The 16,574-nt window shown below is 33.8% G+C and overlaps 1 protein-coding gene across 1 annotated transcript in view; it reads left to right on the forward strand.

Moving 5' to 3' along the window:
- The window catches only part of ADAM10 (ADAM metallopeptidase domain 10), a 140,681-nt gene that overhangs the window by 88,609 nt on the left and 35,498 nt on the right, over positions 1 to 16,574 (forward strand). The window contains exon 5 of the mRNA XM_007479669.3: positions 12,465 to 12,565. Coding sequence (XP_007479731.1) covers positions 12,465 to 12,565 — 101 coding nt within the window. The remainder of the gene's footprint in view (positions 1 to 12,464; positions 12,566 to 16,574) is intronic.

Here is a 16,574-nt window from a genome sequence, read left to right on the forward strand (position 1 = left end):
TCCACATCAAACCAGGAGACAAAGTATACTTTAAAAATTTCAATAGAAAATTGGCTACAGACATAAAATGAACTGGACCACATGAAGTATTACTATCCCAACATCTATAAAATTTGGAGGGAAAGACTCATGGTTCCACTGTTCCGCCATAAAACCAGAAAAATTCAACATCACTGTAACAGACATAAAAGATAATTAGACAGAAGACAGTACTGAGAAATGAAAAAAACTGATTAACATAAAAAAGTAGACCACAAAGAAACAACAGTGACACATCATGTTAAGACAATGACATCCCAGCAATCAAGCATGCCACAGCGAGAAGATAATTTTCCAGCCCAGAGGAGAAAAGCATCCCAGAGGAAAAGATTTTAAACCAGCCCAGAGGAAAAGCATCAAGAAAAACTTCTAGAGAGAAGAAACAAAGAAAAAAAGCTGAAATGGACAGCTAAGACTTTGAGCTTTGTAAATTTGTTTATATAAGAAGAGGACAGACGTAAGCAGGACTTATAATGTAAGAATGAGTGTGACAAAATCATAAAACAAAATTTCATTCATTAGGGAAATAGAATGCAACACTACATAACTTAGAAGAAAGAAGAGATCTATCAGTCAACATGAGAAGTGGAAATCTGAAGAAACTTGATAAGTATTAATTCAACACAACACTATGAAATACAACACAAAATCACAAACTGACATATATTGGGAGACCTTGTTTAAATAAACAAGTGTCTGAAATTGTATTTATGCAAAATGTAAATATGTATATAGTTAGTTCCATAAAGTCTTAGGCAAATAGAAAGATCAATAGATATTTCTATTTGACTGACATCAGGATGTGGGAACAATGTATATTATTGTATTATATGTAAATAATCTATAAATTATATATATAGTGTGTATATCTATAAAATATATACTATACTATATGTAGGTTAGTAACTGATAAGAGTCTGTAAATATTTAGCATAGCATGTATATGTTGTACATAAGATTAGGCTATAGATTAGACTAGGGACTTAGAGAAGAGTTATATAATATGTAGGGAATAGTTAATAGTTAAGTTAAACATAGCATAGACAATTAATTATACTTAGAAATAACCTTAAGCTGCATTGCAGATAGTAAAATTTTAATTGTTTATTGTAATGCTGATGCTGAAATTGCATTTAATGGAAATATATATAGATAAAATAGTTTGCAGATAATTATAGATAAATAAAGTAGGAAAACTATTAGTTTTACTTAGCAAGAGTAAGTAGTATTAGCACTAAGATTTAAATTTCTTTGTAATGGTTTTGTTCAAACATTTATTGTACTGAATTTATTGTAAAATCCTAAAACTACCCTTACCCAAACTTTCCTGCATAGAATTCCTTAGAGTAGATAAAGTTAACATAGGATAGTGATAGAGTAATTGAGGGAAGTTTATTATTTGGGGGGATAGTAGTTAGAAATTAGATTTAGTAGCTTGGTAAGTATAATAAAAATAAGTGATCTTGGGAAGGTCACAACAAAAAAATGGGACAATTGTGGAAAGGAAAACTGAAGCACGTTTTGGACTTTCTGCCACTCAGGTGGAACAAAAAGTAGTTGGAATGTTAGAGAGAAGATAATGACAAGAATGACAGTTCATGGGGGGCGGGACAACTTGGAGTGACAGTTGGTCTGTTGAGGCTCTTTCCTGGCCCTTGGACTGTCTCTGGATAGAAGTTCTTCTATTCTTGAATTTTCCCTACTATGTGCTCTATCAGGATTACTGTGATCGTGTCATATCGAACAAAAAGATTTAAGGCCAGTCTTTAGGGGTGTCAGCTGGAAGAGACAGGCCCAACCAGCTCTTAAGGTCAGAACCTTTTCTTCCTCTTGCTGTCTACTGCTAAGACTTTGATCTTAAGAAAACTAGCATAGATTAGTGTAGGCAGGATTAGAAGAAACCCTCCACCACCCCGTGAGGCAGGCCTGGCCTCAGCTCGAAAGCTGAGAGACTCAAACTCAATCTAGGGAAATCCTGATTCCCTCTTTCCTGATACCTCCCCAATCCAAACTTGTTATTAAAATTCATCTTTATTTAATAAAATTGCAGTCAGATAAGAGGAGAACTATAATTTCAAGGAACATAGAGGGAGCTGAACCCAAGGACAGCCATTTAATAATAGACAATCCTTCTTGTACTCCTGCTGGGTGTCCTTTGTTTGGGAGGGGAGGAGGCTTGTCCCTCATGGGGGGCGGGGTCTGTGCTTACTTGCTCTGGGGTATCTTCAACATCAATCAATAGAGAAGACATCCTCTCGGGTATCATAGTCGGCCCATTCCTCAGGAACCCCATTTTTCAAAATCAGTCTCTCAACAAGGGATATCTCTCCTTTTACCTCTATCCCTTCAACTCCTCCATTCCCTCTTATAAAACCTTCTTTATCCCCTGTCCCTCTTCAATCCTCTACAATCTTTATAACTATTACAATACTGTGGCTCTTAGCTTTCCTTACTGTCCAGCATTCACAGACATTCAATACTATAGAAAAAACCATAGCTTTGACTGTATGGATCTTTGTTGGTAGGGTGATGTCTCTGCTTTTTAGTGTGGTTTCCAGATTTACCATGGCTTTTCTTCTAAGGAGCAAGAATCTTTTACTTTCATGGCCATAGTCACTGTCTGCAGTGGTTTTTTTTTTTTTTAGCCCAAGAATGTAAAAACCTGGTATTGCTTCCATTTCTTTTTCCTCTGTTTACCTAGATGGGTCCAGTTGCTAAGATCTTACATTTTTTGAAATAAAGCTTCAAGCCAATTTTTACACTCTTCTCTTTCACCCTTGACCTGAGGTTTACTAGTTCTCCACTTTCTGCCATCAGCATGGTGTCATGTGCATATTGTTGCTATTTCTCCCAGCATCCTTAATTCACATTTCACACAGTGTATTCTGCATATAAGTTAAATGAATAAGGTGATATTTCACATAATGTACTCTGCATATAAATTAAATAAATAAGATGACTGCGTACAGCCTTGTTGTACTTACTTTCTAATCTCAAACTATTAGTCATTTTATGTTTAGTTCTGACTGGTGTGTCTTGGCCTGCATACAGGCATCAGGAGATAAGTTGATCTTGTATTCCCCTCCCTTTGAGTACTTGCCACATTTTGTGGTGATCCACAAAGTCAAAGGCTTTAGTGTAGTTAGTGAAGTAGATGTTTTTCTAGAACTAGTTTGCTTTTTTTCCATTTCTTCCACAGATGTTGGCAATTTGGTCTCTAGTTCTTCTGCCCTTTGAAAATCAGCCTGCACTTGATTCATATATTGCTGAAGCCTAGTTTGTAAATTATATGAATAACCTTGCTGGTGTGTGAAATGAGCACAGCTGTTAGGTAATCTGAATATCCTTTAGCATTGCCCTTGTTTAGAATTGAGACATAAACCGATACTTTCCAATCCAGTAGCCACTGTTGAGTTTTCCAAATTTGCTGGCATTTTGCATGCAGCACTTAATGTTAGCAGTATCATCTTTTAGGATTTTAAATAGTTCAACTCTAATTCCATCACTTCCACTAGCTTTATTGTTAGCAATGCTTCCTAAGGCCCACTTAACTTTATTTTCCAAGATCTCTGGCTTTTGATCAGTAACTCCACCCATCATGGTTATCTGTGATTTTAAGATGTTTCTTGTATAATTCTTTTATTTATCCTTGTCACTGCTTTTTAATCACTTTTGCTTCTGTTAAGTCCCTGCTACATTTGTCTTTTTTCAGGTACAATTTTTCACACGAAACATTCCCTTGATATCTAATTTTCTTGAAGAGATCTCATCTTTCTCATTCAATTCTTTTCATTCATTAGATCTCATCTTTCTCATTCAATTCTTTTCTTTTCATTCATTGCTTTGTTCGTCTTAAGAAAATTTCTCTCCTTGCTGTTTTCTGAAATTTTGCATTCAGTTGGGTATATCTTTCCCTTTCTCCTTTCCTCAGCTATGTGTAAAGCCACACCAGATAACCATTTTGCCTTCTTGCTCTTCTTTTTCTGTGGGATATTTTTTTGTTTCTACCTCCTGAACAATATTGCAAACCTCTCTTCATAGTTTTTAAGGCTCACCATCCACCAGATCTAATCTTTTAAAAGTTTATTCTTAATTTTCACTTCATTTTCAGAAGGGATGCTATTTCTGATGGTTTTCTTCTACTTTCTTCAATTAAAGTCTGAATTTTGGAAACAGAAGCTCATGATCTGAGCTAGTCAGCTCTGGATATTGTTTTAACTCACTGAATAGAGTTCCTCTACCTTTCACTGCAAAATACAGGTATCTTTTCCACATCCACATCCATTTTTTCTCCTGCAGTTTTAATGTATCTTAGATTGGCATAAGAAATTAAATGGGAATTTGGGGGGAGTTTTTGCAGACAAGTGAAGGCCAGCAAAAGTTTTGAAACACAGAAATGCACAAACCTTATGTATAGTGTTATTATCAATCCATTTTCTTTTAATACCATAAATATACAGAATTTTAAAAAAAAGTTTAAGTAAAAAGTAAAAGTTTGTGGAAAGAATGGGAAAACTAAACATTTTATGTAGATTTTTCTAGATCATGAAGTCACTGGGCCTCTAAGCCTCTTAAAGGGTACTTGTATATAACCAATCTGCTACTCATTTTGATCATATCATGTTGTTCAGGTGTAGAGCTAGTCAACTTTTGAGTTCTTAGAAAAGAGTTTGCTGTGACTAATAAACTTTATTTATTTATGCCTTAATTTTGTATTCCAAGGCCAAACTGAACTATTGTTTCAGTTCTCTTTCAGTTTCCTACTTTAGCTTTCCAATTTCCTGTGCTGTGAGACATCTTTTTTGGTATTATTTATGTATGTTGGTCAAGGTCTTCGTGGTTTTTCTGTACACTTTTTTCCTGACTGGATTTGGGATTTTCCTGGTAAAGATACTGAGAGTGGTTTACCATTTCCTTCTCCAACTCATTTTACAGATGAGGAAACTGAGGCAAATAGAGCTAAATCAGTTACCCAGAGTAATACAGCTACTAAGTGTGTGAGTTCAGATTTGTACTCACAAAGATGAGTCTTCCTGACTCTAGGGCTGGTAGTTTACTAAATCACATAGCTATCCCAAGGGGTTTCATAGAATTGATCAATTTTGGCCTTTTTTTGGAACACAGACTTTTATTACCATGATGTTGAATATTTTGCCTTTGAATTGAATAGATATCATCCTGTCATTTTCCACATTACATCCCAATATTGCTTTTTTCACCTTTTTGTTTGCCTTAAGGGCTACTCTAAGAGATTCTTGCCCACAGTGATTTCTGTAGTGATCATCTGAAATAAATTCATCCATTCCTGTACATTCACATTCACTGATGCCCCCAGACTTCAATCTTTCATTTTTTAGCTTCTATTTTAATACACCAAGCTTAAAATTAACTTGGTTTCATAGATATTTCATTTCAGGTATCTGATCTGTATATAACATTAGCCTTTAAATCACTGAAGGCACCTACAGCTGAGCTTTGGCTTTGGCCTCGTGGTTTCATTTGTATTAGATCTATTTGTAGTTGTTCTCCTTTCTCAGTAGTGTATTGAATTTCTTCCTACCTGAGGGTCTTATCTTCTAATATTTCTTTTTATCATTTTAATACTGTTCATTGTCTTTTCTGGGCAAAGATATTGAGCTGGATTGCCATTTCCTTCTCTAGCGAGTTACCTTTTGTCATCACTCTCTTCCTCTTTGTCTTGCCCCTGGTGGCATAGTCATACTTGCATAGAACTATTTAAGCTCCTCTACCACTATGAGGCAGTGTTCTAGGAAGGGAATAGGCACTTGGCTCCACCCTGTATGTGTCTATATGTCTACTGATGCTCTAGTTTGGATTTGGGACCTTCTTGTGTACATCCTCTCCTATGCTAGAGTATTCTGTACTTTGTGATCTTGGCCATCTCCCTAATCCAGTTGTCCATTTCTCAGTCTGTTTTTATCTCTATTCTTAGGCTAGAAAAATAACTTACAGTAACTTTTTCTTGGATTCCTCTATCAGAATTCGATCTACTGGTTTTATAGATCTTTTTGAAACTTTGCTGAGGGAGTTTACTATACTGATCTCTGCTTCTCTCCCATTTCGGCTATACTTTCCGATCCATTATGTCTTTAATAAGATTCTGTGCTGTAATGGATACAGCGCCAATCTTGATTATGGGTGAGTTTGAAAACCTGATTTGAGCATTTCATTTCTTTGACCTTAGGCAAGCCACTTAAATTCTCTGAGCTTTTTTTAGTGATAGTAAAATAGGAATGATGCATGCTCTATCTAAAATTTTGTTGTAGGGGCTATCTTTTATACAAATTAAAGTACTACTAATCAGTACATACTGATTAGTATGATTGATGCTGTTTAATAGTAATTAATTAAGTGTAATTTGTTGCCTACACCATGGCCGTAGAGAGAAATGCTTGGCTTCTATGTAGGTAAAAGGTAGAATTATGAATTGAAGATCAGAAGATTTGGGCTACCTACTATTTTCTATGCCTTTGACTCAGGTCACCTTCCTCAGCTGCTTTAGGGGACCCCGCCTTTTGTGTGTGTGTGTGTGTGTGTGTGTGTGTGTGTGTGTGTGTGTGTGTGTGTGTGTGTGTGTGTAAAATAAAGGGTTAAAACAAGCTGAATTCAAAAGGCCCTTGTATCTCAATCTTATCACTAAATATGGCATAGGTTAGAGCATCTGAATGTCTGAAGTTATACTTAAGAAGACCATAGTTGTTAATGGCTTTTTTCCCCTGTGATTTGAGAACTTTTATTTAATTAATTAACTTACAATATTTTCCCATGGTTACATCATTCATGTTCTTTCCCTCCCCTCTTCCCAACCGCATCCCATAACCAAAGCTCAATTCCACTGTGTTTTACATGTGTCATTGATTAAGACCTATTTCCATATTATTAATATTTGCATTAGGGAGATTGTTTAGAGCAGGGGACCCCAAACTTTTTACACAGGGGGCCAGTTCACTGTCCCTCAGACTGTTGGAGGGTCAGACTATAAAAAATACTATGAACAATTCTGTATATCGCTGTCTGGGATAGCGGAGGCTGCAGCACTGGTTGTCATGGGCCTGTCACACCTTACACAGGCCTATCCCTGTCACACCTTACACAGGCCTATCACTGCCACCATTATACTGGGCAGCAGTATACACAGTGCGGAATCCCCTCCTCCAGATCGCTGCTCACCATGCTGACGTCTTCCATTGTGCAGCCACATAATCCTTTGCATGACGCCTTGTTCTCATTCGGTTACTCTCAGAACAAGGTGCCACGCAAAGGATTATGTAGCCGGAAGCCGTACTGTACATGAGTGACGCTACGCTTTGCGGCTCCACCACATACAGTACTCTTCTCACTGACCACCAATGAAACAGGTGCCCCTTCTGGAAGTGCGGTGGGGTCCATATAAATGGCCTCATGGACCTGCATGTGGTCCTCGGGCTGTAGTTTGGGGACCCCTGGCTTAGAGTATATATCCCCAATCATATCCTCATTGATCCATGTGATCAAGCAGTTGTTTTTCTACTTCCACAGTTCTTTCTCTGGATGTGAATGGAGTTCTTTCTCATAAGTCACTCAGAATTGTTAATGGCTTTTTATTAAATCCATTGGCCATTTAAAATCTATTCTCTTCACCCTTTCCTTCTCTCTTACCCTTTTCACTCTATATGCTGACTCTTCTTTCCTGGTTCTTTAATTCAATATACTATTACTTTTTCTATACTTCCTGTCCTTATATGTGGACTAGATCCTTTGCTTTCTTTTTCTTCATATATCTTTGTAGTTACATCCATAGTTTCAATGATCTTAGTGCTAATTATTTTATATTTGTATATCTGATTTCCCTTCTCGTATTCGGGTCTCTGTTTCATACTGTTTATAGAACATTTATTTCTCTGAATTCTCTGTCATCACCACAAATTCATTATATACAAAATGGAACTAAATATCTTAACTCCTGAACCTTCCCTTTCTAACTTGTCTATTAATGGCAAACAAACTCAAAATCTCTGAATCATTTTTGAATCTTCTATTCTCCCTTATTTTCCCTATCCAGTTTCTAGCTTGTCAAAACTGTTTACCATCCCTAATTTTTCCCCTTCTCTCTACTCTCACTGTAATGATCAGGCCATTTTAACTAACAATGGAGTCTCTTATAATAAAAATTTAAATGACCTGTCTTCTAGGGTCTTTATATCCTGATCTTACAATCATTTCCAGAATAATCTTCATTAGTCATAATTCTGATTGTGATGCTCTCTGCTTTTAAAAAAATCGTCTTTGCTCACAGAATAAAATGTAGGATTCCTAGCTTGGAATTCAATGGTCTTTACCATATTGGTTCTGTCCACTTTTTCAACCTTTTCTAATTTGTACTATTGTTATTCTAGCTAAAGGATACTACACATTATTCCCCAGTTTTTAATCATGCCCTTTCTCCGTCTTTGTCCCTTTTTGAATATTGTCCTTTGTTTCTGGAATAATCTGCCTTCCACATCACTACCTATTTAAGTTCTTTTTTTTCCCTTTATTAAAAATTTAGAATATTTTTCCATGGTTATATGTTTCATGACCCCTCTCCCCCAAACCCCCTTTCCTCTCCCTTCCTGAAGGTGACAAGCAGTTCCGCTGGATTACACATATATCATTGTTCATAACTCATTTCCATGTTATCCATATTTGCAGTAGAGTAATTTTTTTAACATCAAAACCCTAATCATATCCATATTGAACCACTTGATTGATCACATATTTTTCTAATAATTTTCGTTTCCATAGTTCTTTCTCTGGATGTGGGACAGCATTCTTTCTCCTAGGTTCCTTTGGATTGTCCTGGGTCGTTGCATTGCTGCTAGTAGAAAAGTCTATTACATTTGTTTGTGTCATAATGTATCCGTTTCTGTGTACGTGGTTTTCCTGGTTCTGTTCCTTTTACTCTGCATCAATTAATGAAGATCTTTCTAGTTCACATGGAATTCTCCCAGCTCTTTATTCCTTTCAGCACAATAAAATTCCATCACTAACATATACCACAATTTATTGAGCCATTCCCTAATCAATGAACACCCCCTCATATTCCAGTTTTTTGCTACCTCAAAGAGCATGGCTATAAATATTTTTGTACAGGTATTTTCCCTTATTATCTCTTTGGGGTACAAACCCAGCAGTGGTATGTCTGGGTCAGGGGGCAGGCATTCTTTTAAAGCCCTTTTCACATAGTTCCAAATTGCTCTTCAGAATGGTTGGAGGACCAATTCACAACTCCACCAGCAGTGTTTTAGTGTCCCAGTTTTGCCATGTCTCCTTTGACATTTATCACTTTCCTTTGCTCCCATATTGTCCATTCGGCTAAGAGTAAGGTTGTAGCTCAGAGTTATCTTAATTTGTATTTCTCTAATCAGGAGGGATTTAGAACATTAAATTCTTCTCTTCAAAGACCCATTTCATCTTCTTCATAAATGTAATTCTAATCCTCCTAGCTCTGTGACTTCATCTTTTAATCTGTCCCTTTCCACTTATTTTCCAAGTTGTATTATCTGTATACTTGTTTTTTTAGCTTACCTACTAGAATTTAAGCTCCTTGAGGGCAAGTACTTTATATTTCTTTGTATTTCTGAATCTATATAAGAGTAATTTATTTAAAAATGTGAGTTGGTAGTAATAGATATAAGGTTAAGTATAGTTGAAAGTTAATGTCTCGAGCATATATATATATATATATAGTACAAATGACTTAAAGGAAACAAAAGTACATGTTCTAAGGAAAAGGATTTTTTTAAAGGAGATAACTTTCTTAGGATGTTTATATTAATGCAAACTGACTTTTATTCAATTAAATTTTATTTTTTTCTAAAATTATCAAGCATTTGTTTTTTGTTTCTACATCTTCTCACTTCTTGGGGTGGGGGCGAAGAGAAGAAATCCCTTGTAATAAATAAGCATAATCAGTTGAAACAAATTTTCATATTGGCTATATCCATAAATATGTTTTATTCTGTATATTATTTCGTTACCTTTTTGTCAGAAGGTGAGTAGCATTCATTGCTCGTCTAGAATCATAATTGATCTTATGTTGATTAGGGTTTTTATATCTTTAAAATTTATTCCCTTTTACAACGTTAAGTTTATTGTGTATTGTTCTCCTTGTTTTTGCTTATTTCTTGCTACGATAGTCCATACCAGACTTCCAGATGTCTCTGAAATTGCCTTTCATTTTATTGCATTCATATACCATGTGATCATTCCCCAATTGATGGATATTACTGTAAAGTTTTCAGTTTTACTCCCATAAAAAGATTTGCTATAAATAAAAATAAATGTCACGGAGAATAGGATTAGTTGTTTCTGCGTTGGAAATCTTCTTGGACTTGGTCGCGAATTGCTTTCCAGAATGCCTAGTTGAATTCACAGGTTCATCAACAGTGTATCATTTTTCTTTTTTTTCTGCTACCCTTCCAACCTTTGTGTTTCTCCTTTTTTCTTAATTTTTTTGGTCTGATTATGAATATTTTTCACATGGTTAAATTGATTAATTTTTTTTTAAAGTTTATTTTTAGTTTGGGATAGAAATTAAGTATTAGTCACTAAGAAATAGAATATCTAGGAAGCCATAAATTAGCATTCATAACTTGAAAATGTTATTTTTATAATACTTTATCCTTTTTGTTTTAACTGGCTTTTGTAGTCCTTATAATAGTACTGTGATATGGATTGGACATATATTCTTTTTATTTTATTTTATTTTTTTATTTTTTATAAAAACCCTTAGAAGGGTCACACAGCTAGGATGTGTCTGAGGCCAAATTTGAACCTAGGACCTCCCATCTCTAGACCTGGCTCTCCATCCACTGAACCACCCAGCTGCTCCTCTATTCTTTCCATTTTATTTCTTTATTTTTTTAAGACCATTACCTTCCCTCTTGGAATCAATACTGGGTATTGGTTCCAAGGCGGAAGAGCAGTAAGGGCTAGGCAATGGGCATTAAGTGACTTGCCCAGGTCACACAGCTGGGAAGTGTCTGAGGCCAGATTTGAACCTAGGACCTCCCGTCTCTATGCCCGGCTCTCAATCCACTGAGCTACCCAGCTGCACTCTTATTCTTTCCATTTTAGACAAAGAAAATGAAAACTGGAGGGGGGAATATAAAAATGAGTCAGCCATAAACAAATTGTGTCATTAAGGGCTTTAAGTGAGTATATGTATAAAAATAGCAAAAGGTTATGATATGTTAAGTTTTAGTATTTTTTTACTGTCCTCCCTTTTATGGAAGGCTTCATGGAATTACAATGAAGGAGATAGTGCAGGGGACATTAGGAATAAATAATGTTAAGTTCATTTAGAAATGAAATTTAATATCTGCCTATGTAGCAGTAGTTCTACATTGGATTCTTCTTTTCCCCCTTTCATTCAAGGATGATAAAAATATATAATTTTCTTTAAAAATTTTTTATAATAATGGTAAATAAAAGGTTGTTATAAGTACATATTCAATTTGAAAAAAAAGTGTTAATTTATTCTCTTTACATATTGAAATTTTCCAAGATGGTCATGAGAATTTAGTGAAAATTGCATTTAGGCTTATCTGGGAGATATTGCAAATTCCATTCCATTTCACCAGCATAAAACTGCCATAATAAAGCAAGTTACGCAATTTTTTTTGGTTTTCCAGTGCATATAAAATTAGGTTTATAACCATATGGTGGTCTTTTAGGTGTGCAGTAGTATTATGTCTAAAAACAATGTACATGTCCTAATTAAAGAATACCTTATTGCTAAAAAAAAAAAAATCATAACTGTCATATGAGCTTTCAAGAAGTCATAATCTTTTTGCTATTGGAGGGTCTTGCCTCTGTGTTGATGGCTTGCTGCCTAATCAGTGTGGTGGTTGCTGAAGGTTAGGGTGGGTGTGGCAATTTCTTATAAGAAGATAACAGTAATGTTGGTTACATCAAATGATTCTTCCTTTCATTTGAACACTTAAGATACCCTTGTAGGGTCACTCCTCATGTTTAACGCCATAACAAATATAATAATAATGTAAAGGTTCGAATTTCAAAGTGAGAATTACTAAAACATGACAGACATGATGGAAGCATGTGCTATTGGAAAAATATTTCCAATAGACTTGACATAAGGTTGCTACAAACCTTCAATTTGTGAAAAATACACTATATATGAAGTGCAGTAAAGCAAAATAGGGTAAAACAAGGCATGCCAGTATCTGTTCATCAAGAAAATAATAATAAACTGAGAATAAAGTAATATGGCCATTTGAATTCTCCGGTTACCCTCAAAATTATGTAGTGTGTACTACATAAAATTTGTTATTTCTTATTATACTTATTTATCATCTGTTTCATTGTTTGTAAATATATAGACCTATGAAATAATATAGTGTTTTTTTTTCTTTACATTTTAGAATATCCCCATAAATATGGCCCACAGGGTGGCTGTGCAGATCATTCAGTATTCGAAAGAATGAGGAAATATCAGATGACTGGTGTAGAGGAAAGCACACAGGTATGAAATTCACTATTGGGCTTTATTACAGAAGTAGAAATATATGTAAATTTTCCCCCTGCATTTGGAAATTGAGTGTTCTATATTTTTCAAAAGATTAGTATACTAAATTATTGCATGAGCACATTTATAGAGTTTATCAAACTCTCCAATGTGTAAAAATCCTATGATGGTTTGTTCTACAGAGGCTACAGAAGGAAAATGTGATTTTTGCAAGATCACTTGATTAATAAGTGATGGAAACCATTTCTGCTACATATAATATGTTTGTGTTTTAATTATTATTCTTTTATTGTCATATCTTTTAGCCTTTGAATAACTGTTCTTATTTCTTGAGCATTTTTTATTCACAGGTATCAGATTTGTAATTTTAGCAATAACAAAATTTAAATAGTATATAGAAATAAAATTATGTTTTCTTTGTTAAGTGCAAAGTTGATGTAGCACTTATGGTTCATTATTATGATCACTTTTCTAAATATTTGTCGGAAGATATTTTTTTGCTAGCGAATTTCATTTGGTTGTGCTAACATTTATAAAACTATTATGTTGCATAAAAGTGAGCATTGATTAGAATTGGCTGCTTTATGAGACTTTCATTGTTATCTCATTTAGATGATGACATAATTTAAATTACTAATATCTTTCATTTTAATATGAAACAAAATTCAGTTTAAAATTTTCTTGAAAGTAAATATATTGTCTTATTGGGTCAGTTCCTTCAGAAAACAGAATAAATTCTTGTTTCTCTTTTTTTAATAAACAATAGCTGTTTGAAATATATGATGCTTTCATGCAGTGAATCCCAATTTTTCAAGTATGAGGCCTTTTTTTTTAGTAATTTTACACTTGTTATTTATTAATTGAGAGACTTCATAATTCCAGAATCTTAAAATGTATAACTTTTCAGGTCATCTACATACATCTAAAAATAGTTATATACATACTTGTAGACACACACACACACACACACACACACACACACACACACACATATATATATATAACAGATACATAGAATGTATAAAATATATGCTTTCTTAAAATATTGAACCATATTGAATTTTTGTTGATAATTAAGATAAAATTGACAGAACACTGAATATATATACTTATTGATTCCTTCTTGAAAGCTCATTACTTTACTATTGTGTTGCATTTTACAAGATGGGAACTAGAGCTTTTAATGCAGGAAAGAATATGGTTGAATAAACAAACTGCGTATCATAAATTGGCACAATCAATTGTTTCCTAAAGTAATACTTTTATAAACTTTAATTCAAATACAAACAGATGCCTGTTGACTTTTTTCATTTTTATATTATTTACAGATGAAACCCAAAATAAAAGATAGTATAAAATAGATACATAAAGGACTAAAAATTCTCAACATGCATTGAATTGCTGTCATACATAGTAATCAACATGCAGTGGGGCAGTCCTCTATTGTAAATTATTTATTCCATTGTAAATTATTTATTGCCTCAATTTTTTTTTCTGCCAGTTAGACAATATGTTAAAAACATTTAACTTATATCAGCAAAGTTCTCAGATTTTGGATTTTGTGATTAAAGTTTGTTCATGTTGCCAACGATGGATTAAAATTGAATTTCATTTCCTGGAACAGACTTTCATTAGAAAATTTCATCCACTAGAGTTGTGTTTGTTACTTTGATGTAGTTGGATGTAATATTACTAATAGTTAAATACAAATAATAGTTGTCATTTGTATTTTAAAGTTTTTAAAGTACTTTAAATGTTAGCTTTGAATTATTTGTTTTTCTGCATCTAGTTCATATGTTAAAATCCCTCAACAACTAGACTTCTAAGCTTTTACAATTTTAATTATACATGAAGTGAATTCACACTTTTTTAGTTCAGTTTTTCTAGGATTTTTTACTATGGCAAATTGTTTCAGAGAAAACAAAGTAGAATAAATACTTCTACTAAAAATGTCTTGTTCTATAACAATCAAATTTTAAAAAGAATATTTTTTAGGTTAGGAATATTAAGAGTAATAATGTATAAAACTGGGAAGGGAAAACAATGATCATTAATCAGTTTGATATTGATTTAAAGAGAGGATGATCAGTGGAACAGATTTAAGTAGAATATTTGACCCAAAGCTACTGGAGTAAGGACTAAGTATTTGACGATAAATCCTAATAAAACTGGACAAAATTCTGGAAGAAATTAGTTTTAGACAACTATCTCATATCATAGACCAAGATAACCTTCAAAGAGATATCTGATTTAGAAAGTCATATCATAAATATGTTGGAGAACAACGAATAAATTAGTTTTTCTGTCTATTGATAGGGAAAGAATTAATGATTAAAGTTGCCAGACCATACAAGATTGGAAGTACAATTTGGACAATTTTAATTTTCATACATATAAAAAGTTTTATACAAAATTCATGAAGTTAACAATTGAAACAGAAACTTGTAACTAGGTAAAAAATTTCTTTTCAAAAAATTTCGTTTATACAGGTCTGATTTCCAAAATAGAACTCATTCTGTTTTATATAACTCAGGAGCCATTACCCAACTGAAAAATGGTAAAAATCGAAGTAAATAGGCACTTTTCAAAGGAAGACATCCAGACTATTGATAAAAATGTTCGATATCACTAATATTTAGAGAAATGTAAATTAATGTTGAGGTTTTACCTCATTACCCATCACATTGACAAAAACGTCAAAAAAAGAACAGATAGCTTATTGAAGGGGCTTTGCGAAAATAGGTACATCCATGTACTGTTGTTGGACTTATGAATTGTTCCATTTATTCAGAAAACTATATTTTAGTTATTCCCCCAAATATTACTAAATTGTCCATGCTCTGGTCTAGCTCTCACACTTTTACTCCAGAGAAATTAGGAAAACAGGAAAAGCACTTATATATGTACAAAAATGTTTATATCCCTCTTTCTGGCATAGCCAAAAAGTGAAACATAAGGTGGTTTGGATGCTTTCTTTTTTGGAGAATTACAAAACAAATTGTAGCATAGCATTGTAGTGTGATAGATCATTATTGTTCCATAAGAAATAGTGAAATAAATTTCAGAGGAAACTGGTAAGACATTTTATGAATTGTTACAGAATGAAGTGAACAAAACTAAGGAAACAGTTTCTATAAGTCATAAAATTACATAGAAAATTAACTGAAAGACTTGATAATTGATCAGTGCAATGAAGTCATAAATCCAAAGAATTAAAGTGAAATATGTTACTTTTCTCTTAGTTCTTTGCTCTTATGAAAATTGCTGGTAGAAATGTTTTAGTATAATTGTAACCCCTTAAAAAAAAATCACAGTCCATAATGGAGCATATAATTAGCAATTGTATTTCTGGGTCAGAAAGGGTATGAATATTAAGATTCCCCCCCCCCCAAAATGTTTCCAGATTGCTTTATAGAATGCTTGAACAAAAAGACAATTCTATAGAAAATATGAGGTGCTATAAATGAGGTGACACCAAGGTACTTTGAGGACATGGAGAGGCAACATGGCATTGGGCTAGAGGCAGCTAGGTTGGGCAGTGGTTAGAATTCTTTGCCTCATGTGAGGAAGATCTGTGTTCAAATCTAGATTCATTCACCTAGCAGTTCTGTTTACTTAGGCTTAGTCACTTAACCTTTACTTCAGTTTCTTCATCTAAAAAATAGGAATCCTAATCTACCTTTCAGGATTATTGTAAAGATCAAATGACAATATTTGTAAGTTTTTAACACAGTGCCTGGCACATAGTAGGTAAATCCATTCTTTTTCCTTTTCTTCCTTTTCATATTTTTTTTTACACTTACTCCTACACTCTTGTCATCTGACCAGACCAGCCTCTATCTTACTCATATTTGACTCTCCTCCTCTCTCTGTGCCTTTATACTTGCTATTCACCATGCCTGTAATGCATTCCCTTTTTAGTTCCATCTCTTTTCTTTTAAAGAACCATTTTTTGCTAATCTCACAACCCTAAATACTCTTTCCCCAAACTACCTTGTATTTAAAC

Source organism: Monodelphis domestica, chromosome 1, assembly GCF_027887165.1.
Source record: "Monodelphis domestica isolate mMonDom1 chromosome 1, mMonDom1.pri, whole genome shotgun sequence".
Classification (NCBI taxonomy): Eukaryota; Metazoa; Chordata; class Mammalia; order Didelphimorphia; family Didelphidae; genus Monodelphis; species Monodelphis domestica.